General features: G+C 48.5%; 1 protein-coding gene across 4 annotated transcripts in view; it reads right to left on the bottom strand.

Moving 5' to 3' along the window:
* Window positions 1-25,049, bottom strand: part of Rftn1 (raftlin, lipid raft linker 1) — a 199,561-nt gene that overhangs the window by 34,659 nt on the left and 139,853 nt on the right. For all 4 annotated transcript variants that reach the window (XM_021217944.1, XM_029531498.1, XM_029531497.1 and 1 more), the window contains exons 6-7: window positions 19,510-19,713; window positions 9,311-9,426 (exon numbers count right to left, since the gene is read on the bottom strand). In XM_021217944.1, coding sequence (XP_021073603.1) covers window positions 9,311-9,426; window positions 19,510-19,713 — 320 coding nt within the window. The remainder of the gene's footprint in view (window positions 1-9,310; window positions 9,427-19,509; window positions 19,714-25,049) is intronic.

The raw sequence follows: 25,049 nt of genomic DNA on the forward strand, positions 1-25,049 counted from the left end.
CACACACACACACACACACACACACACACACACACACTGCCGCTGCATTTGTTGTAAGACTTGAACCCATGGCCACTTCTGACACCCTCTCTTTCTCTAAACCCATCTTCCCCTCTCTCCAGCAGAGTGGCATGCCTGCCTCTGCCTTGCATCAGCATTAGAATGTTCCTGTGACTTCAGTTTCTCTCGCTCCACAGGAAGCTTGACAAGGATGAGAAATTACCAGTGGGTAAGGAAAGGCAGGAGGTGGGAATCCATTTTTAATGCCCATGTTCCTTCTCTTCCGTTAGAGAATCAATCCTGAATTTCAACCATCTATCACATCCCCATGGCTGTCGACACACAGTAGGAACTCACTATTTATTTGCTGAATGAATTTTTCAAAACATTTCATGGCTCCGGTTTGAAGTAAAACCACGGATGTCAGATATAACAAGATGGGAGTTTATAAAAGAAATGTTCAGACAGATTAAAAGTCACATTCTCTCTTCAGCCGCTATACAAGCCAAGCTGGCTAACCTCAGTAGGCCCTTTCTTCTTAAACGCACTCCTTGAAGCAATCAAGGGAGAAGCACTCTCCAGTGGCAAACAGTCCTGCCCTCGTTAATATCCTCTCTTTGATCTCAAAGAACTTGGATTCCTGAAGGTGATGTTAGTCTGTAACTCAGGCCCTGGCCAAAAGTACCAGAGCAGGTGTTTCTGAAAAAGGCTTGACTTGCCGTAAGCATGGACACACGGAAGAGAAGGGATTGTTTGTGTTTGTCAGTGTGATGCCTGGGATCCATACAACCACCTTGTGACTAGGATCATAAGGGAAGACAGAGTAGACAGGCCAAGAATGAGGCGCAGAAAGGTTCCCAACCCCCTGGTGATATCTTCTAACTGTTGAAAAGACTGGCTTTGTCACCTGTCCTAACCACACTCCAAGCTTGTTGCTCTGGGTGACAAATTGTAATTCTATCCCTGAGAAACCACTTCTAGTTGGCTCTCCTGCTGTCAGCAGCAGAAAATCTCCTGATGGACACACAGGAGCATGGTCTTATTCTCACCTTGGAACTTCCGCCCCAGGCTCTGTTGGCCTCTCCTTCCCATTGTCACCCCCACCCCAAGCCACAGGATGTTAGAAGCACATGCTTTGAGATCAGACCCTGATGAATCCCTAATCCCCAACTCCCCCTCTCTTGCCTCAACTATCAGGTGTTCCAGGCTCTCCTTACGTAGATGCACTCAAGATTTCACTCCACAGCAGCCTTGGGGGACACATCCGTGACAGTTTCTCAGGACAGAATGTTGGCAGAGCAAGTACCCAATACACATGAGACCCTGAGTTTATGCCCGGGCACTATGAAATAAACGAAGCCTGTGAGACTGGCAGTGCTTTTCCTCACCGGCAGCATCGTTCTGCGTGGAACTGTGTTAGTCAGAGCTCTGAGAAATGTCCGCAGATGAGTCAGATGTCTGCAGCCTCGCTGGTACCTGTGTGTACTGAGATGTATTTTTGGAGAACTGGCTCCCATGATTATGGAGGCTGACAAATGCATGAGTTTCAGGGGCTGCAAACTCCAAAACCAGATGCTGCAGTCTAGTGGAAACAGAATTTCTTCTTCTGAAAAGTTTAGTCCCTTCTGGCCTTCAGCTGATGAGGTGAGGATCAGCCATACTCTGAAGGGCTATGTACTTAACAGCCCCCTGATGGGCAGGTTAACTATATCTGAAAGTACCTTCACAGCAGTGTGGGAACTTAAAGGGGTGCAGGGGAAGGAGGGGGAAGGGAGGATAGCCCACATCAACAGAGTTCCTCCTATGCTCTGGGCAGGCGGATGCGGGAGGGCTGCCAGACGCTTTCCACTTGGCTCCGGGTGGGCATCTAAGTCATTGACCCCACTCGACCGGGGGTGGGGAGGGTGGACAAGGGGCAGTCCCGGACCAGGGGCCCCTGGGGTGACACCCTGTAGCCCCGGGGTTATGGGAGAGAGGGCATAGGGGAAAGAGGTTTCCATGCAGGCAAGAGTAATTGCAGCAGGCCTTGATGAGCAGAGACAGTCTATGGTTTTAGAGCTTTATTATAGAAAGGTAGGGAAAAAGGAGAGAAGGTAAGAGAGAGAGAGAGAGAGAGAGAGAGAGAGAGAGAGAGAGAGAGAGAGAGAGACACTGGCCAAGAGGAGAAAAGGGGGAAAGGAGAGAGAGAGAAGAAAGGTTAGAGAGTAAGAGGGAGAGAGATGAAGAGAGAGGAGAGAGGGTAAGGGAGAGGAGAGGAGAGGAGAGGAGAGAGAAGAGTAAGGGGAGTAAGAGATTGAGGAGGGGCCAAGCAGCCCTTCTTATGGTGGGCTGTTATCTTTACTGTTGCTAGGTAACTGGGGAGGAGTTTAGCCTGAAGGTCAGAAGCTTGAGACATTGCCTATGTAACTACTAGCCATGCTTCTCCTGTGGGGGGGGGGGGGGGGGGGATGGTAACTTAGGCAGGAGCCTTGAGTCCAGGAGATATGAGAGAACTCCTTCCATCCCATGTAGGTGAATTATCATCGCTGGGTCCCGGGGTTCACCTCTCAACCAGACTGTCTGTTCATAGCCCAGTTCCCCACACAGCAGCATCTAGCTGTTTGGCCAACAGCCAGGTAGCATAGCCTAACCACACCAACACAGGCTATTGCCAACAAAACAGCCTGTGTGACTCTGTTCTTTTAACACTTGCTGTGACCCTTCTTCGTCACAGAGTAATAAGAGGTTGTGACAGCAAGGACACCGTGGGGACAGGGACACTGAAGCGCCTGATTCTTTTCTCTCCTTTAGCCCCATCACTGATTCTCCTGGGATCGCATCCTTTTCTGTACCACCTTACAAACACATGTATTTGTTTCTCGGGCGGGGTATTGGTGGTGGTAGACAAATGTGAGAAAAGCATTACTTACATTCTGTAAGGTTCCTCTATTTCAGATGAACGATCCCTAGACTACAGCTCTTTGGTCTACATAACTATTGCACCTTGCTTTGTTACACGCCTGCCATCCCCACCTTGATGACCCCTAGGAATGTCTGACCAGGAGAGACGTCAATTGGTCATGATCACTAACGTTCTTTAATTCATTCACTGTCTTTTGGCAACTGACAATTATGAACCCCAAAGGGAAACTTTCCTCTTCCTTTGGTTTCTAGACTAGAAACTTCTCTACAAAAATCCCATGCCTACCCCAGTAAAAATCTTGAACTGTCATTTGGATGAGCATTCCCTAACCTGCCCTTCATCCTCTTAGAAGAACTTGGAAATGGGAGGTACGGAATTGCTAAATTGGAGGTGGGTACTTCAAAGTTTAATAGATGTTGGCGATCTGCCTTCCAAGGCATCCTTAACTTTAGAGATGAGCCCTACCATCCAGGAAAGGTGTTCAGCTGTTATGATCCGTGTTCAAGGTGGTGGGGGTGGGGTGGCGATGGGCTTGGGGGTGATAAAAGCCAACACGGACCTGAGGTTCCAAGAGGAACCTGTCCAGGCCTCCTGCATGCTGTGGCTTGCTCTAGAGTGGGAAAGGACCAAGTTACCACTGGAGAGAGATTTGTATCTTACTTCCTGGTCCTTTCAGAAGAATGACGAGTCGCAGAAAAATCATCTAAACCACAGGGAAAGGCAGATACCTCCTGACCGTGGCACCCAAAACTATGATTTTAAACCAAGACCGTTTTCTTGGAGGAAAAATCATGGCAATAAAAAAAAAATATGCCAAAGAGTTTGAAAAGAACAAATATTGGCTCTTTTGTCTAAGCAGAAAGCGGTAAATTCTAGATGCCACAGGAATGGAGGTTACACTCTGACGAACTCACGCGGTAAACTCTCACGTGAATATTTAAAGGACTGGCTGGGCTCCCTTACAAAGGACGACTGACGCCCAGAACTCCTAAGGAGGCCACGGAGAGCCAGCCAGCAGAGTCACGACATTGAAGGCAGGGTTCCTGGATGCAGGAGAGGCTCTTACAGGAGCAGCATCTCATGTGGTCTCTCAGGGCTGCCTGGAGTGAGGTGGAGATCTACCGCAGGGGATCAGAAAGCATGTCTGAAACAGATGCACAGTTCGGCCCCCCTGGAGGCAGGAGACACATCACATCTCTGGGGCACGTCAATAGGATAAGCCAGCCTTTGCAATGCTGGGATCATGTGACTGCCGCCTTATACATGAAACCTTCCGATGTAAGGCATTGCAACCCTGACTTGAAATGTCTCAACAGAAGCCAGGTGTGAGGACCAGGCCTGTGATTCCAGCACAGCACAAACATCTCAAGTTCAAGGACAGCCTGGACTACAAAGGGAAACCTGGTCTTGAAAACTCAGGGCTGGGAATGAAGCTCACTAGCTGCGTGTTTACTTAGGCCCTGGTTTCATTTTCTAAACTATGAAATGAATAAACTGATAAATTGCCCAAAAAAGGGTTTTGGGTATTTTTTTTGTTTTTTGTTTTTGTTTTCACAGAGAACTAAGGCAAGCCTTTTGAAGGCTAAACTAAATTTTCAGAAAACTGGGCTGGAGAGACAGCTCAGCGGTTAGGAGCGCTGACTGCTCTTCCAGAGGTCCTGAGTTCACTTCCCAGCAACCACATGGTGGCTCACAACCACCTGTAATGGAATCAGGTGCACTCTTCTGGTGTGTCGGAAGACAGCTACAGTGTACTCACATATAAAAAAAATTTTTCAGAAAACTAAGTTGAACTTTTCTGAAGGCTAAACAACTTGCAAAACAAACTTGAGATCTGGAAGGGAGTCACTGACATCCAGGCCTCTCTCTTTTCAGTCCAAACTGGCCAGCACTGTGCTCTGGCATGCTTTACACATGGTGATGTGAGAGTCCATCCAGGAAACCCCAATTCAACAGCACTGGCAGACAGATGTGGCAGACAGATGTGGTTTTGGTTCTTTTTCTCCTTCACTTTAGCTGACTTTTCTGTAAACGCACCAGCCACTGTGCCAGCGGTTACCAACTGTAACTGCTTTTCCAAGGTGCTAGGGCTGGAACCCAGGGCCTTATGCATAGTGGGCATGTGTTCCACCCTTTCACGGTCACTCATGAGGTGGGATCTAGCTAAGGTGCCTGGGCTAGCCTTAAACTCTGTAAGCCAGGCAAGCCTTGAGCCTGTGATACTCTTGCATCAGCTGCCCTAGTAGTGGGAATGATCACACTGAGACCTGGTTTATACACGCGTGTTCGGCCATCTTACATGCCTATCTAGCACCAGACATCGTGAGACGTGCTGACAATCCAGAACATGCACCGTGGAAAGGGCAATGCTAGCACTTACTGATGTGAACAAGAACTCCTGGGAAAAGCCCACGTCTGCACACACTGGCTGACTGATTAGAAGGGTATTGTGGAGAGCCTGGAATGTTATCAGTCCAGGGGCTAATCCCCTTATCTTTGGCTAGCTTCCCGTCCTGTTGTGTTAGAACTAACATCCTGAGATTAATAGATAAAAACCCTTTTAAATCCTATTAATTTAGCAGGGCCCTGGTTTCCACCAACTCTAAAGTTGCCAATGTTAGCATTTACTAGCTAATAGCATCTTAGCTTATAGATGAGCTTTCTCTGACTTGCTGCGACCTCTCTGGTATACCCACCAATATATTTTAATGTCTCAATGGCCTTCTTTGTCCTGTAAAACTAGAAAACTTCACAAAACTGCTTCCACGTTGGGATACGGAACTTGGGGTAACTTAAATCTGTGGTCCCAAGCCATGTTCTCTGAAAACAGCTCTGGAACAAACTCTCTCTTATTTCCTTTAAGATGAGAGCTGTGGTTTTGGTGTTGACAATGGTGTCTAGATTCTTCTGGGCCACCACATCCACACACTCAGATTCTAAGAGGCACTTAGTCCACCCATCTCTTTCTTTCCCTCTGTCTTGCTCTGCATTTGCTTTTTTGACCAATTACCATTTCTACTCAGACTCTAGGTTGGAAACCCCCCCTACAAATGTCCTACAGGGACTCTCATCTTCCTCCCAGCCGTGGCTTTACAACTAAAGGTGACACAGCTATTTCCTTTTTCTTCCTTTGAGACCTGGTTTTAGTACAGAACCTGGCACTGTCACCCCTGGCAATTCCTGTAGTTGTCCTCACACACGCCCGAGCCAAAATTCCTTTTAGACTAAGACCAAGGCAGTAGGTGGAGACTCGTGTCATGAGTGACAGCCAGCAACTGATGGGCTACTGTTTAATAGTAGCTCTGTGGGCCAGGGCTGTCAGTCATGGGTTCTCACTGTACTTTCTCCTTGTGGGTGGGGATTAAAATAGTCTTACTATTTAACCCAGACTGGCATTGTAGTCTGAGCAGTCCTCAAGCCGTCCCCCCAAGAGCTGGGATTATAGATCCAGGTCAGGACACCAGACCAGAGTTTCTTTAACGTCTCAGCTCTGAGCCAGCATCCACTTACCAAACTGAAAAGTAAAAAGGGAAAGGGAGTGGTTTCCCCCTCTATGCTGAGCCGTTGAGCTGGGAACCAGAGGGCCTCGCCTGCCTGCACAGGTCCCTGGTCAGCTTCCTGCTCTTAACAGGTTACATTGTCTCAGGGCTAAGAGCAGTCAGCCAGGCTCGCTGGTGAAAGTGTGTGTGTGTGTGTGTGTGTGTGTGTGTGTGTGTGTGTGTGTGTGTAAAAGGAAACCAAAACCTAGTGACAGAATTGGAACAGAGCTGAGGGCAGGGCCAGGAATAAAGGGGCAGATCAGATCTCACCAGTAAGAATGCAAAAAAGGCTGACAATAGCATCTCAGAGTCATGCAACAGGCCTGGCAGAAATGAGGATATTCTAAAGAAACATTTGTGTCTCTCCATCAGAAACAATGGACCCCAAGGAAATAGGAATTCCCCCAGGAATTTCATGCTGGGAAGGAAAAGGCCCCAGTCACAAAGGAACTTTTCTCCCAAAAAGAGATTTCACACAATTCTACCTTACCACTTTACTGGACAAGACTGAAGACCAGGCAAGACTGAAGACCAGACTGTGTGATAGGCAAGGTGGGTGGGGTCACCCCTTGACCACGACTGATGAGATGGTGTTTTAGTTTGCTTCCTATCAAGTGATGAAGGTCACGAGCAAAAGCCACTTGTGCAGCACAGGGCTCATTGGACTTCACAGTTCACAGTCTTTCACTGAGGAAGTCGAGTTGGGGGCAGGAACCCAAGGCAGGAACCAGAAGGCACAAAATGAAGAAGAGGCCACAACGGAGGGAGGAGTGCTGCTCCCCTGGGCTTGCTTAGCTAGTTTCTTACACACCTCAGGACCAACCGACCCAACCAGGACACCACCCACAGCAGGCTGGACTCTCCCACATCTATCATCAATCAAGAAAGTGCCCCGCAAGCTTGCCTTCAGTCCAATCTGACAGGGGCATTTTCTCAGCCGAGGCTCCCTTCGCTCAGATGTCAAGTTGACAACAATCTAACCAACCCAGGCCTTACCTTTCCATCTTCTTTCCAATATGGCCACAGTGGATAAATTTCCTGGGTTTGTTTGTTTGTTTTCTCTGGATTATACCATTAATCTGACCCTTGTAATTGATCTGACTCTTGTAATCGGCTTATTGAGCACGGATGGCTAAACCTGACTGGGGGGCGTGGGTTGCAACCCCCAACTTTGATAATATCCAGAGCCCAGGAGGTTAGGGGCTAGCCTGGGAGGACAGTGCTTGTCTTAAAAAAACAGGGTCAACCAGAAGCAAAGAGGAGCTGTTGTGTTTGGAGCTGGTGGGCTGAGGGGGGTTACAGCCACCTGCTGCAGCCTCCCTTGGGACTGCAATGAAGGGCACTGGAGAGCTCGAGCAGAGAGCCTATGCGTGCCTTGGTAGCCCCTCACAGATCTCAGATGACAGACTTCTAGGACAGATGGCACCCTAACCCACATTTCCCCAAGGAAGTTTACAGACCCCGGTTGCCGAGACATCTGAGGGCAACCAGTAGCACACCCACTGCCACCATGAGTCTAATGGATACACCTTAAATGTGTCCCTCCACTCCACTCTCTTAAGTCCCTCGCCAGCAAGATGCCTTTCCCCTCTTCCTGGTAATGTAATATTTCCCCCCTTCTCCTGCCAGGATTAGAGGCAACCTGACTACAATTACGTACTATGACTTTATAGCATGAGACCTTTCCCTTCTCAAACCCGTAAGAAAGGACCCCGCTCTATCGCATGGGCCTGAACTATCCTCAGGGCCCCTGTCATGCTACCCACCCATGGCACGTACGTCTACAGAGCTACTAACTAATACATTTCTTAGCCAAAAGGATGATGTGCCTCTGTGTCCCTTTGAAATCCAAACTCATCACCATTCAGGTACAGGCTTAAGGAGGAAAAAAGCTTTCTATTGGCCAAATAGTGGTAAGGGGAGATATAGCTAGACTCAGGGCGGCACGACTGGGTTCAAGCTCACCCACGTGTCCCATGACTATGGTGCAGAGTGGGTGTCTGATGGAGCCTCTTCAGAAGGCCAAGCCTTCTGCAATATTGTCTCTGGTGGGATGCTCACTGTGCTGGTAACAAGCTCAAAGGGTGGGAATCCTCAGAGTTTCATCTGTCAACCAGCAGAGGCAATTCACCTAACAAGGCAGTAGACATGCAAATTCTTGGGTCTGACCTCGGAGATACTATTAGAGACAGTATATTCTGTGCCCTACCTAAATTTACCCTCAGTGCAGAGTTGGGGCCTCTAAAAGGCAATTATGGTTAAGTACGGTCACAAGAGTGGCTCCCTGATCCATTAGGATTAATGTCCGATGAGACCCCAGAGAGCTCATTGGCTCTCGAGTGAGTAGCTGTCTACAAGCCAGAGGAGAGCCCTGAAGAGAAGATGCAGGAATGGAGTCCTGACCTTGAAGCTTCCAGTCTCCTGAGGACTGAGAGGGAGAACTGAGAGCTCCTGTTCATTTCTTCCAAGGATGACTTGCAGGAGATGGCTAGAGACGCTACCTCTGAAAGCCTAACGTAGCTCATGCTATGGCAGCATCATGACCAGGCCTCCTTATTCCATCTGTGTTTACGGTGATATGCAAATTAACAGTAGGTGACTCTCTCTTTCCACCCAACGGTCTGACACATGCAAAAATACATGCTTTTCACATAGACAGAGAACAGTGGAGGAGTCCTCCCCACCAGGGAGGCAGGGTATAAAAGAATTAAGAGGGTTCTCCCCGCCTCCCTCCCAGGGTTTACCCAGGTGAACTCCCTTTCAGAAGAAAGGCACAGCTGGACACCACCAACCTTGTAGTCAGCTGGAGCAAGCCTGAAACAACCTCTCCCCAGACAAAAGCAGCAAAGGGGTGCAGCTCCACACTTACTTCTAGGACCGTCCATTGTTCCACAACAATAGCGTCGTAGCCCTGTGTGGTTCTGCTCTCTTCTGTGGAAACAGCTTCAAAGATGAATACTCCATCTGTCAGGCCATAGAAGGAATCTGTGGAAAGAAAAACAAAACAAAACAAAACAAACCCGGTTGGGTGGGGGTGGGGGGGATGTAAAGCTGTCTGTGGCAGAAGTCTTAGGAACGGTAAAAAATCTTCACCGCATTCATTAATAATCCCAATCAGAACATCTTTTCCGAGCGTTAATTAAAGACGGCGTACACAGCCGCAGAGTCTAGCCCCATCAGAATGAATGAGACTAATTTACCTCACGCTTTTGAATAATATCCTTGATTTTATGAGCCCAAATTTCATCATCATCGGCAATCACCATCAGATTCACGTGCCTACCTTCCTGTTCACGCTCCAGTGTCAGGATGCACTGGGAAGATCTCGCCCAGGGCAAAACACAGCCTCTTACACAGCCGTTAGAGGAGGACTGTGTTTAGGTAAAAGAGCATTTTTAAAAAGGCAGGACAGATTGAAGACACTGGATCTGAGCTTGCCAGTTGTGCTTTGGGTGTGTTTAATCCTGGGGTGTGTGGTGCGGTTGCTTTACTAATGGATGCTTCTAGCAGCCTTGTCCAGAGCCAGGGTTCAGGAGAGGGCTTACTGATGGGGTCAAAGGGAGCACAGGGCAGAGCCTCTGCCACACGGGACATGTGCCTTCTGCCGCTTTTTAACGTGGTGTAGCCTCTCTCCTTGACTCGTTTAGATGAGACTAAAGCAAAGAAGAGTAATTTAAATGCTGGTGGCCTGACTCCAGGCAAGGGTCCCTTTTAGAGACGGTCGTCTCACCCGTGAAACTAGGATCAGGACGGATGACCCTTTTTGCCCCACTATCTGTTGTGCAAACCTTGCTCAGTTTCAATGAGCTGCAGCCCTGACCCCATGCCCAGTCTCTGGAAGAAGGAGAAGCTCCAGGGAGCTCTGCTTGCTCCTCTTACTCCAGATGCTCACACAGGGAGAGCCAGGCAGGAAGAGAGGTCCAACCAGAAAGAGAACATGCCAGCGCTTGGGGTGTGGGCTTCAAGCCACAAGAAACAGGGAGAAGTATGTGCCTACTTATGACTGAAGCCACCTACCCTGTGGGCTTACACGCATAGGTCACCCAGCTTTTTATGGACATTTTGGGATTCTGAACTCAGGTCCCCATGTCTGCAAAGCAAAAGCTTTGCCCATCAAACTTTCTCCCGCACCCCAGTTTAGTATGTTTTTTAAAGTGTTTTATAAGTAATGCTTACAGATAGATACTCTTGATGGACTTTGATCACTGTTAATGCGAGACTAAAGAACCAAGCTGGGAGGGTGTGCGGAAGATGGGCTTTCTCGGGTAGGCTCTTCAGACTTGGTTAAATGGCTCTCGAATGAGAGCTGTGCAGATAAAAATTCCTCTCAATACCGTCAAGAGTTCCTCTGCCCTCCTACCTCTACAGGAACCAAGCATTTTCTTTTCAAAATTTGCCAATCTGATAAACAAAAGAAACTGATTGTTTTTCAACATTTACAAGCTATGGAAAAATTAATATTCAGTTTGGGGTCTTTGCTCATTTCTATTGGGAATCTAGAGGTTTTAGGCATCGAGAAAAATGTATAGGTAAATAGTCAGTGCGGCCCTTTCTTTATTTTTGTTGTTGCAAATAACTTTCTCCTCTTGCTGGCTTTTTTATTTTATTTGTGGAGAACATAAAGCTGTAGATTGCTGTGTGTTGACAGTTTTGAGTCCTTTTCTTTGAGACTTAGAGCAAACACTGGCGCTTCCATGAATGTCAGAGAGAGCCAAAGGCCTTCTGTTTTGTCTCCCTTCCCTTTCTGTAACAAAGAAAATTATCATGATTGTGATTTATCTTATCACAAGATGTTCTTCTCAAACAGTCATTGAAAAGTACCAGTGGGTGTTGCTGGGCAGCCAGAATGGCAAGGTCAGGTTCTGTGAGAGATTGGTTCCAAAACATGGCAGAGTGGTGGAGGCAGACACCTGAAGCCAGTCACCTGCACATACTGCTCCCATACAGACAGGCCTCTCTCTCTCTCTCTCTCTCTCCACACACACACACATACACACACACACACACCCCCCACTACATAATCTAGTCATCACAGGAAATAGTTAATGATCAAATTCTGTATGGTCCTAAAAATAATACCATGGGAATTTAATCAGAGAATACTTAAGAAACAATACTATGGGGGTAAAATACAGACATAAAAGTGTCACTTGGGCCAACTATGAATTTTAAAAATTATTTGTGTGTCTGCGTGTATGCGTATGTGCGTGTCTACAGAAGATTAGGGGTCTGAGTTACAGGCACCAGGAGTTGCCTGACATGGGTGTGAGAGTCATGGACTCTCAGGGTAAGGACACAGGTCTCAGGGTAAATCAGTAACTGCTCCTAAATGCTGAGTCTTCGCTCCCGTCCCAAGTTGCATTTTGCTTTTTATTTTATTTTATTTTATTTTATTTTATTTATTTATTTTTATGAAAAACATTTAGATTTACAAACTTTGAGGAATAAAATCAAAAGTGGTCATGAGCGGTGGAGTTAAGTATAATTAAAATTTTATTTTCAGTCTTCTTGCAAGATTAATATAAGGGACAACATGAGTAAGCAGGTATTACAGAAAAAATAAGTTCCTTTGTTATCTTCTATGTGTCTCTTGAAGGCAGAACTATGCTCAGAGTTTTATTAAAAAATGGAGGTACAACACAATAAAACTAACCTTCCTGAGTGACTCCTAGAAATGAAAGACTGGACCTCCAAAGGGCAATTGAAAATACCATGCTCGCCCCACAGAACCTGCCCCACCCCCTCCTTCATTCTGACATCTATTGAATCTGGTCATTATAGGCCAGCCATGCTCTGGAGAGCTGGTGAGCAAAACAGAGTCCACGTGCAACCATCGAGCTTAACAGGCAGTGAGGAGAGAGGGTCAGCAACAGGACTGACAAACAGAAATGTAAATGAGGTGAAGGAGTGAAGGTGGAGGCCACGGAGGTGGCTGTTTATCCAAGGGATATTTAAACGAGGGCTCCCTGTTCTGAGTAGACACATTATGGTGGCTAGCTCTGTACACTGGATACCATTGGAAAGTGTCAATCAGGGACTGTCTAGGTCAGGTTGGCCTGTGGGTGCTGGCTGGGGTATTAGCTTGATTACTTTGAGAAGGAATCCCGAAGCGTGTAAGACTGCAGTGACCTGGCAACGAGCACCGGCGTGCACTGAGTCTGTTCTCGGCTCTTTGCTGGGGATGTGTGTAATGTGACTACCTGCCCTGAGTTCCTGCCGTCTTGACTCCCTGGCTAGGATGGACTGTAATCTGGTATGGTGAGCCAATAAACCTCAGGATGCTTTATCTGGCACTTTATTGCAACGGGAAAAGACACTGAGACATAAACGGACGCACTAAGCGAGTGAGTGAGTTCCTGGCAGACAGGGGGATGGCCTGCATGCAAACTCAGAGTTGGGGGGTGGCGTTCAATTACAGATGATGCAGAACCCTAAGAAGAGATGTGGGGCTCAGTTGACTGGTGGGAAAAGGTCAGGAGATGTCTCCAAGTGGCTCAGGTGAAAGGGATAACAGCAGGTGAGAGGCAGAGCCGGAGACCATGTCTGTGGTTGAGTTTTACCACCTATGTCTCTGTTACCACGTTGAAAGGACATGCCTCAGGTAGCTAGTTGTGTCCGTGAAGACGAAAGAGACGAAAACAGAGCTGCCCCAGCGGAGCCAATGAACTCCGGAATGGTTTGTTACACGGCATTACTGTGGCCATTGCTAACTGATAATGTTCACCCTAGATGAAGAGAATGAGACCAGTGTGCTTGCCCAGCTTGGGGTTAGACCTTGTCGTGAATGATGAAGATGCTTGAACAGTTGGGCTAACTGAGAGATGATTATAGGAGCAATTCTTGAAGCACCAGGAGCTCTGTCCACACTCCTTTCATTAAGTCCCCTCTGAGTGAGCCAACACCTACTTATTCCCCAGTCTGGAGTCTACCACGGACCCTCCTCAGCAAGGGCCAAGCTTCCAAAGTTGTCCCTGAGTGTTAGCTTGCTGGCCTCCAAAGGACGTTTAACACAGGTAACCAGGGAGAAGCAGTCTGCAGCTGAACAGCCTCATAGGTACCCTGGGGCCCTAGGATAAGCAAGGCCCAAGGTCCAGCTTAACTTTAGTTCTCAGCCTCACTCCAGGGGAGAGCCCCCTGCCACAGAAGAAGCACCCAAACTCCTTAAGATAAGTTTCCTCATTCCTGTATAGGTGTTCAATGCTGGCAGAGACACAGTAGTTCCTCCAGGACTGTGCAGCACAGTACACAACAGTTGCTCTAGACACAAGTGGCTCTTTACCTCTGCAGGGTCTGTTTCTGTTCAGTCATCCAACAGTAGACAGAAAATCTGTGTCGAACAAAACCACCCCCTTTCTCTGCCATTATTCCCTAAGCAATATGGCATAGCAAACCACTTACCCTGCATTTACATGGCATTAAATATTATCAGTCATCCTGCGGTGATTTAAAGTACACAGGGGGCTATATGTACTCAGTACGCATGCGCATCTGCGGATCTGAGCATTTGAGGAGTTCCCTGAACCAAACCCCACAGATACTGAGGGATGGCAGCCATCTGCTTTCCAAAGCCTCTGGCTACATCTTCTCAATGGAGGCCCCCAGCCCTTTCAATGCGCATGCTGTAAGTACTAAAAGGCCCAATTCACAGAAAGTCATATGATGGTCTTTAGACTGTCAACCACCTGTGTGCCCCATCCCCCACCCCACTGCCCAGCCACTCACTGTCTGCCTCCTTCCCTTCCCCCATGCCTGCTGCTCTACCTTGTTCTCCTGAGTGTAGAAGGCTGAATCATCTACTTGTCTACAACAAAGCAAGTTCGGAATAGCTGTCAAAACTTGGTCATCTGTAACGGCAGAAACGAAGTCTGGAGGACGGATGGCTGGGCTTTTAAGGAGCCATTGTTTTGATGGACCTGTCTCCTCTCTATCTCAGCCTCCCTGGGATGTCCGTCAACACGGGTGTACGCAGGACCACTTCGGAATGAAGCCTCCTGATGTAAAAAAGGTTAGCATCCTCTATGCTATGGAACACATTCTATCCTCACTGTGTCTTTTACTAGGATGCTTCCTACGGTGCACAAAAGCTATGTGCCGGGGCACGGCATAAATATTTGATGCCGACCTTTTGGCAAAAGGCCGCCGTACCATTCTGAGTTTGTGATTTGCAAGAAGGACATGGGAAAAAGATCTGCCACACCATCTCTAGAGGTAAATCCTTATGTACAGTTCTCTTCTGTAGACACATAGACCGTCAAGTGCAGTTCCAAGGTCAGACTGTGGTTTCGGGCTGTAAAATATCTGGGACATGCACACCCGGACAGGTGGTCAATTCAGCTAGTCTAATCTTCGCAGGTTTATACACTAGAGTCATTTGATCTTTGAACAATCTAAGGTAGGACTCAACTGTCCACATTCAGAGGGCCCCTATTTTCCACTTTATGTTGCTTTCTGATGATTCCAGGCATGGCCCCACTTTCTAGCTCAGTTACCTATATCTGCACTAGTAGTTAGGATGTCATGCCATCTCCTTCGGACATAAACACTGTTGAACCACCCCAGATCACCACTGCTGCCTTCTCTTACCTCCCCCACCCTCGTCCCAGCCCTTCCTGTGCTCTGGGGCTGCTACCTTCCTGCATTCTTACTCGGAGCGCCAGTGACGTTCACTCCCCTTCTGTCCACAGGGACTAGCCTGCAAGTTCAATGCCTAACAAACCAGGTAAGGATGTGTCTTAATGACTGCCTCGTTATGATGAGACACCTCAACCAAAGCACCGTCGAGGAGAGGGCTTGTTTGCCTTAAGGTTCAAGGTTACAGTCTATCATGGGAGGAAGCCATCACTGTAGGGCTTGAGGCAGATGCTCACATTGACTGTGTCCTCAGTCAACGCTCAGCTCGTTTTTCTCTCTGTTCTATACAGTCTAGGAAGGATCTCAACCCAGTGAATGGCGCCATTCCCAGTGGGTAGCTATCCCCACCTCAATTAATTTAATCACAGCAATCTCCCACAAGCATGCCCAGGGACATTTCTCCCCGGCGCTTCCAGATATCGTCAAGCTGACAATTGAGATGAATTATCACAGGAAGAAACACTGCGTGTGAGGCACCCTGTGAGACGTGGATCACAGTTTCTCACTTAATCCTCCCACAAGGACTAAATCCATCACTCTTGTTCAGCATACAGAGGAGGAAGGCCACAAAAGTTCAATGAGGGGTAGAGAGATGGCTAAGCAATTAAATCAGTTAATACTTTCCCAGGAGACCTGAGTTTAGTCCCACACGTGCACATCAGGTGGCTCACAACCACCTGTAACTCCAACTCCAGGGGATCATGTGTCTCTGTCCTCTACAGGTGTGTGTGTGTATGTGTGTGTGTGTGTGTGTGTGTGTGTGTGTTGTGTGTGTATGTGTGTGTGCATACTCACATGCGAATAACTTAAAATAAACCTTATTTTAAGTGAAATGATTTGTACATGTTTATGTATATTGGCAAGGCCAACTACATATGAAATGTAGTTCAATTCCAGCATAAGGAAGTATTTACTGAGCCACTCCAGGGAGCCAAATGGCGTCTGAGGAAACAGGATCAGGCAGTGGATTAGACTCACAAGATCCTGGGCTACCACTATGAACACTGCGCCATGTTCCCTCTGCTTTGAAGTTTCAGGTTCAAGATTACAACACTAAAAGACAAGGGATGCCAGCCCTGTGCAAGTGTTTATAAGGTATCTGTATGAACTATTTAGGACACAAAAGACATTTTATTTGAAATCCTTATATTACAACCTGGATATTTAATGTCCCTGGAAGGCTCCTATGTTGAAGGTCTGATTGACAGCTGGTGGGGCTTTAGTTAAGCAACTGGGTCTCATGAAGCTGAGGCTTCATCAGTCAATAGGAACACTGATCAACTCACGTGGGGGAGGAGGTGGGGAACTGGAATAGGTGGGGCCTAGCTGGAGGTGGTGGCATGCCAGTTAGTGCCCACCTTGTCCCCCAGATCTTCTGAGCTGCATGAGGTCATCGGTTTTCCTAGGTCATGACCTCTGCTGTGACCCCCTCACCACAGCTCAAAGCCCCAGAGCTGGTCAGTCACAGACTGAGGCCTCTAAAAGCACAAGCCACAACAGACCCTTCCTGCTCCTAATGATTTACTCAGGGGAGTTGGGACAGTGATGGGGAGTTATCTAAGGCAGTGAACATATTGTTATCTGAAAAGGTAGCGTAAGAACCCACCATTGCTTTGACTGTGTGGCTAATTTGTCTGTTTGTTTGAGACAGTTTCTCTGTGTAGCCCTAGCTATTTTGGAACTGTCTCTGTAGACCAGGCTAGGCTCAAACTCGGAGGTCTGCCTGGGTGCTGAGGTTAAAGGCTTGTGCCGCCATGCCTGGCTTTGTCTGTCCGTTTGTGATGGCTAACAACTTAGCAGGTCAACAACTTAGCAGGTGGGATTGGCTAAAACCCTGCTGCTGGGCAGACCCCATGAGGCATCTTCTTAAGATGATTATTAGAATCAGGAAGAGGGACCCTCAATCTGGGCTATCCCTTCTGGTGGCATCCCCTTTGCCTTCTGCGTGCTAGCTCTACCCTCGCTGGCAAGTTCATCCATCTACTGCTGCAGCCTGCATTTAGCTCAACTTCTTCAGGACTCCAGAGACAGAAACGCAGCAGCTCTTCAGCAATCTTCCAGGACCACAGCCTCGGGGTCAGGCACAGCAAGCCATCCCGCATCACCGACCGACTGCATCCAGCACACTAGCCGAACGAGAGGCCCTGGCTACCACAGGCTAGGGTGCATCAAGGAGTCTCAGGATGATTTCTTTCTTCAGAAGAGCAGAACTAGGGCTCAGCCCAGAACACGGGGCCTTGAAGCGAGCTCCAAGGCAGGAAGAAGAGAGAGAGTAGTGACTCCACAGCTTCGGGGCCCACTGACAGTGGCAGCAGGGATTTGGCGGGCCCAGAGTCCGGCTCTCTTCCCACGAGAGATCAGGTATCTAGTGTGCCTCAGGTAAGTGTCCAGTCACCTGCTGACCTTGCCTTTGGCTTCTGGAACCTACCTAACTCGCCCTGCAAAACCAGCTCAGCGCAAGCCTGTCCCTTCTCACCCTTCTAGAAACAGACTCGCTGGCTGGAGAGCACCCAGTGAACCTGCACTGCAAGGTTCATCCCTGATGCTCTCTCTCTGGTGACTTTGGTGCCCCCCCCCAATTCCCAAGGGTCACCCAAAATCCATCTGAGAGGACAATTTCCAACCAAGATACCTATCCCTTCCCACCTCTCTCCTATTCCTTTTTCCCCTCTTTCTCACTTTCTTGACGCCTCCTAGCTATCCCACAGACACTGAGTCCCAGTTCACAGGGCTGCTCTGAGGGCTTGAAGGAACTGCTGTATGTAGGCTGCAGGGAGAGCCATCTCCTCACGTTTCTCTCCTGTGCCGTGTGCCTGAGGGCCTTGGAGTCAGACAGATCCCCCATAGACAGATAGGGACTGGGCCTACATAGATAATAAAGATGGCTCATTTTCCTCTTTCCTCAGCTCCTGACATGACACAAAGGCCCAGCAGCCACTTTCCTGCCTTCGGACCAGTTTGACAAAGTCAAGGTCCATCAGGCCACGCCCACCTCAATGTTGCCAGCCTATCAGCTTCCCTGTCTTTGTTCATGTTCACCAATCTTGACTTAAGGGGATGAGGACATCTCTGAGACCATCAAACCCCCAGCTCTCAAAGAAAGACAAGATTTGGGGGCCCAGAGAGTTCCCTCTGCTCTGCGTGGAGGGTCTTCCTGTGTGCCTCACTCCGTGTATGCTTCTTCTTCTCTAATAAAAAGCCCACCCCCTCAAAAGTTAACTCCAGGCCAGACTTAACTAACTGTGTCCTCTAGAGCCGCACTCTCAAATCCACTAGCCTCATAGAGCTATCCATATTCAAATGAACAAACGTGAAATGAACTGTAAATTTTAGTTTCTAAGTCAAAGGTGTCCAAGACGGCTGGTGGCTATGGAATAGCCCAATCCAGAACATTCTACCACCACAGACCACCCTACTGGACAGCAATGTCCCTAGATGCTTTTCTTGGTAGCTCAGATGTTCAATGCTATTCACCTGCTCATCATGCCGGCTGCTGCTCTAAGGACCCACTGACTGTATCACTGTTAGTCAAACAGAAACAAGCAAGGACCCTGCTGCCCACCTTGAGACCCATCTGCTTTGTTATCATCCCAGGCTGCGAATCATCCAGAGCCTTCGCATTCAGAACAGGATCTCTACTCTAAGAAGGCTTACCTGGCCCTTCACAGAGAATACAGCATCCAAACGCCACTCCCAGCCCCGCTCCTGTCGGAGAAGCTACACATCACCAACCCTGCTGTCAATGGTTGTTGGGTTCTGCTGGGATCCACAGGTTTGTGTCACACCTCACTTCCTAAGGCTTCTTTCTGGCTGACTCACACCCCTGTCCCAAGCTGGGACGCCAGCCCCACACCCCAAACTGCTTCTTTGTCTTCAAAGGTGACCATATTACCCTAAACCCTTCCTTGACTCAAGAACTTTCCCCACTGGGGACAGACTTTCCTTCTGCCTCTAAAGCTGACATCGATAGTCCTGTTTTACGAAGCAAGGTCCCAGAGAAGAGCCCACTTCTAAGGCACCGCACAGGAACTTGCGTCGCAGCAGCAGCGCACCACAACCAGGTGCTGCCATTATTTCCAGCCGTTGGTTCCAAGGTGCTGCTGTTGCTACTTCAGACTACAATAGTGTGCACAAACAATTTGCACTCCTGGAGTGGCATCTAAAGGGCACCCAGGGTGTGTGAGGGGTGGGGGTAGGGCGGAGGGAGGAATTAACAGTCCCAGAGAGTCTCCTTCTTAAAAGTCTCCAAACTCACCATCTTCATTCACGAAGACACCGGGTCACTGCAGAGGGTCTAGCCTTGGTGAGATCTGCCCAAGCTATGCTAATTAGAAATCAAATGCTTCGTGTCTATTGACTATGTGGCTTTGTGGTGGAGGAGGCTGGAAAGAAGAACCAAGAACACAGAAACAAGAAAAGTAGCAAAGCATTCCGTACCGTTGGCCATGCCAAGCTGGAAGACGGCGTTCACCAGCACACCGCCTTTCCGGAAATGGTCACTCATGTGCTCCAGCCAGCTGGCGTCCAGACTGCTCACTGTCTGGCCATTCTTGGAGACCTGGAGGGGGATGGTGACGGGGTAGTACTGCCGACATTTCTGCTGGCTCTTCGGTCTGTTGAAAAAGGCGAAGATCTCCATCTCTGTTGGGATTCATAAAAAGGATGAAGAGGGAGGTTAGCTCACAGAACCAATTTGCTAAACTGGGTTCAGTGCATTCTTCCTGGAGCCTGAGAATAGTATCGGCTGCGAATCCCTGAGGCCACACTCTTGCCAGATCATAAAGCTCCGTTTTCAGCAGTAACTGGAGGCTGCTTTCGGGGAGAAGGGCCTCGGAGCTTGTGCATGGAGCCTGCTGGCTTTTTTTTGTTTTGAGACAAGGTCTCATGTCCTCCAGGCTGGACTCAAGCTTGCTATACAGTCAAGGGTGATCCTGAACTCAGAATCCTCCTGCCTCTGAATTACGGGGATATGTTACCATACTCAGCTGCACAGTTCTGGAAACGGAACCTAATTCATGCATGCTAGGCAAACAGTCTACATCCCTAGCTGGAGCTAGGTTTTGAATCTGAAATATAATTGATAACTCGGAATTAATTTACACTGTTAAGCATCTGGAAAAAGTGTATTTCTAGAAATAAGTAAGAAATAAGTGTTTGCGAAGTAAATGTAGAAGTTAAGTCATAAAGGGGGTAGTGGGGGAGATTCATACAAAGAAAAAGAAAAAAAAATGCGTCTCTAATTCCAGGAACCTTTTTACAACCATGAACTTGCTATTTATAAACTGCAGGAGAGTTTCCTGGGGCCAAACCCATAATACTCAATCAAGTACATCAAGTACATTGATATGTAAAAATAAATATGTTCCTGTAAATGGGGGTTCCTGCTTGGAGTAGCCGGTCAGCTCAATCAGCCAGGCGGGCCCTGGGTGTGAAGCTGGGAGCTCCCCACTCTTTCATTTATAGCTCAGAAATCAATAATCCACAGCAGCCCGTCGCTGACTGCACCTGCTGTTCATGCTGCCAGCCACGGCTAGCAGGAACCACGGCCAGGAGCAAATATCTGGAATTTCAGTATACCCTGGAGAGAGTCTATTTTTTTCCACCACTCATTTAGTCAAGCCGGGAGAGCTGGCCCAGTTTGGAAAGCTTTGCTTGCCCAGGCTGGTTAGGAATACGCATTGGCTGCCAAAGCATCGTTCGGAGCGATAAGGAAATCCCCACCAGCTCTCAAACGGAAAACTTAAAGGTCATACACCATGGCTGGCATTAGGGAGAAGCACAGATCATACGTGTGTTCTGGACATGGGATGATGCCTGCACTTAAACTCTGGGATGGAGGCTCCCAAATTTCAGGATTGGGCCATTTGGGTGTTATATAGGAACTAGCTGGTGTGTGTGTGTGTGTGTGTGTGTGTGTGTGTGTGTGTGTGTGTGTATGTGCCTGTAGTCTCTCACTACACACATACACGACCTTACATGTCTCATTTGTTGCTTCTTCCCTCTTGCCTTGAGATTCAGCCTCTCACTTAGCTTGCCATTCAGGCTAAGACTGGATGACCAGCGAACCCTCAGCTTCTTCTGTCTGGACCCCTCGATAACAGGCATGTGTCGCCATACCTCGCTTTTTAATCTGGGTTCTGGGGATTCACGCTCAAGCCCTCACGTTTGCACAGCAAGCACTCTTAGCTAGGGAGCTGTACTGGCTAGTTTTTTGTGTCAATTTGACACAAGTTGGAGTAATCACAGAGAAAGGGGCTTCAGTTGGGGAAATGCCTCCATGAGATCCGCTGCAAGGCATTTTCTCAATTAGTGATCAAGTGGGGAGAGGCCCCTTGTGGGTGGGACCATCTCTTGGTTTTATAAGAGAGCAGGCTGAGCAAGCCAGGGGAAGCAAGCCAGTAAGAAACATCCCTCCATGGTCTCTGCATCAGCTCCTGCTTCCTGACCTGCTTGAGTTCCAGTCCTGCAGCCTTTGGTGATGAACAGCAATGTGGAAGTGTAAGCCGAATAAACTCTTTCCTCCCCAACTTGCATCTTGGTCATGATGTTTGTGCAAGAAGAGAAACCCTGTCTAAGACAGGAGCCAACTCCACATACACTGATTTTTTATTTTTTTAAACTGGCTCAGTTTCCTTTATTAAAATAAAAGGATTTTAAAGGCGAGTTTGCTTCTTGACCACAGAACAAACCATCCCTGCTTGCTATACTAGGACATCAAGTTACAGTAACAAGCAGGTTCATCCTCAGAGCCCTGAAAAGTTTCTCATGTAGGAGCTTCATTCTAGCACAGTGAAACCTCCCGGCCCCATCTGATCAAGCATCAGTGAGGTCCCTGGGTCGTGAGACCTGCCGTCACTAACAGCTGAACTGACAAGAGAACTGACAGGGAGCTTCACCAAGCCATTCCATCCTACATAACCAGCCACCTGAATTGTATACAGCAAATTCGGCTCGGTCATTAGCCCTAACCCAACTTCCCTTTTACTCCACCTGTCTGGCCCAAGATGCTATATTGATCCCAGAAAAGACTTCAAACAAGAAATTCAGCCCTGTTCCATGCAGATGCAGTCACCAGGCAATGAAAACGGGGTGCCACAGGAAAGCGTGCGAGGTGAGGATCCAAGCCAATGACTGAGGCTAGGGTGGGAATGGCTGAGTGATGCAGCAGCATCTTCTGGTCCTAGGTGCCTCAAGTTCAGTCAGAGCAGCCAAGAAGGAGAAGGGTCTGATCTGGTGTGTCTTTGGATCCTTCAAAGTAGACCCTCCAAGCTTTACCCATGTGAGCAGTTGACACTGCTGTAATACACATCGCATGGGTTAGCGGTCATGCTGTTTGAGCACACTGAGGAGATGAGCCGGCCTGCCCCCATTTCAAACCCAAGCATGCTTGTCTCAAGTGTCCTCCAGGAGGAGTTGTCTGGGAGGGGGGCTTTTCACCCAACTCTGTGACAGAGGGAAGAACAGCCATAAGGCTGGAGAGTGAAACACTGTCCTTTGAGAATAGCCAGATGCAAACTGTTATCAACAGACGTTACTATTGCGTATCCTGTGATAGGAATGTACCCACACAGGGACGAAGAGCCAGTTCAGCCACAGGAAGCTAATCTGTGGACAGGAAGCTCAGCTGGAATTCTGCCTGCTTGCCTTAACTACCTCCACCGATTTCTGTTGATGTTTTAAGTACCTGGCTTAATGATGTTTTGTCTGTCTGTCTGTCTGTCTATGTTATGTACCTACTTACCTACCTATCATCTACTTACTGTTTATTCTTGCTGCATACTTAATAAACTCACCCACTCAAAAACAAAATCATGGCTATCATAGAATATCCTGCAGTGCCTACAGAACAAGTGATGATGCTGGGAAGAGAGAGCGAGTAGGGAGAGAAATGAGGAGATGCAATGATATTAGTGAGCAGTTACCACAGGGCAGCTGTGCCTCATCAGGGACTCAGGTCCACTGGGATAATGTCACCTCAGATGCATCCACTAAGGACAACACAAGTGAGGTGCTCATCCACTTGGACTGAAATTCACTCCTGAAGCACCCCTGGACAGAGCTGTCCACAGGTTTGGTCCAGAGCACAGGCCTTAAAGTCAGTTACAGTTAGGCACAAACGTAACAGGAGCAATTGCTCAGAGCTGCTGCGTTGGAAGAAGGAAGTGGGAACTCGGTCGTGGCCACAGCTGGTAGCACTTGAACACCCAGAGGACCATCTCCACTCACGGGGTGCAGAAAGAGTGTCAGGCAACAGAGAATGAGTAAGGCCGAAATGAGAAGTGAAGAGGCTGTGGTGGTGGAGGGAGGGGAGGATGGCTGGGTAAGGTGGGAAGGGCCGGTAGGAGCTAGGCTCTTCAGGCTCCACCCTCCCCAGCAGGCAGGGCTGCAGCCCAACACAAAAGCACATTTCTCAGGAAGGAGAGGAGAATGGCTTATGAAGAGCCACAGAAGAATCAGCAGCGACGGGAGACCCGGAGAGGCCTGCTCTCACACAACCCTTTAGTCAGATCCACTCACCTTGACACCAGCCAAGAGAAACTACCCCTAAAACCACGGGAGCTCGATGCTCCCGTGTCCCCCCAAACTCCCACACATGTCGTAGGCAAGCAGGGACCAAGGATTCTGAGTAGCCCCGGGTTTGTTTCAATGTTTTCTGTTGCTCTGTAATGCTACCATGACCCCAGCTGGAAGCATTTTCCAGATGTGGGAAAGTCCCAGAGGAAGGCATTGTTTGTGAGAATGGCTAAAGGACTAGGCTGGCAGAGCAGCCGAAGAGCACCAGATTGTCTTCTTGTCCTGCCCTGTGACATGACATGGGGGCCTCACCACATTTCATTTGGAACTCTTATGCCCTCCAAGGTCCCTGTACCACGGTGAGTGTCTCCCATGTTTGCGATTGACATGAGCAGGATAAACGGAGAACATGGAGACCCAGGCTGGGGACTGGCTAAGCCTGGCTAGGCTGATACTCCTTGCCATGCTACAGGCAAGCAGGCAAGGGAAAGGCATGCTGTTCTCAGGCCACACGTGGGCCTGAGAGGAGCTATAGCACAGATGGAAGCCTGCAGCTTGTCTGTATTTATGGAACCAGAGAGTTGGGGCTTTTGAGTGAGCCACAGGGCTGGCTGGATTTCAGTGTCCAAGGAGAGCTGTGGTTCAGATGAAACAGAACTGAGAATTGAGTCTGAGTTTGTGGGCACCATAAGCTAGACTTGGGGCAGTCAGCTGATCTGGAGAGCCAGGTATAGCTGGGTGGGGACTGCAAGCTGGTCAAGTCATGGGCAGGGGGAACTGAGATGAATGATGTTCGTTCGTTAAGGCAGGGCTGCGGGTGCAGTGATGGGAAGGTCCACCAAAGCCCTGAACCCGTGGAAGGCTGCTCACTTCTCACAGGCATGGTGCCAGCCCAGGACACCTCTGAGCCAGCGTGAGGCCACCTGACACGGCAGCTCAAGAGCACACCAGCAGACCCAGACATAGGTACCTCAGCCAGGCATGGCCTCCCACGATACCTGATGCTCTCAACTTCCACGGGAGGTTCAAGTTTATCTCTCAGAATCACTGACAGTGAGTGGCAGAGCCTGGGTTCTTTCAATCCTCTCAGACCCTGGACTCATGCCCCAATCTAGTAAGACATTAATTTACTAGAATACAAAGTAGATGCTGGTAGCCACAGTTGGGGACATTTGTTCATGGACTCAGTTGGAAGCCTGGAGACATGGCACCAAGTGGCTCAGGTGAAGGAGGCAGAGTGACAAGGTCTAACTACCTCCATGAACTCTGGGAAGAAAAATACACAGCACAAAAACTCCAGGCCTCAAATCTGACTGCCTGGCACCTCACCCCTGCTCTGGCTGGCACACCCAAGTAGTTCTTTCTTTCTTTCTTTCTTCTTCTTCTTCTTCTTCTTCTTCTTCTTCTTCTTCTTCTTCTTCTTCTTCTTCTTCTTCTTCTTCTTCTTCTTCTTCTTCTTCTTC

The sequence above is a fragment of the Mus pahari genome, chromosome 18, assembly GCF_900095145.1.
Source record: "Mus pahari chromosome 18, PAHARI_EIJ_v1.1, whole genome shotgun sequence".
Classification (NCBI taxonomy): Eukaryota; Metazoa; Chordata; class Mammalia; order Rodentia; family Muridae; genus Mus; species Mus pahari.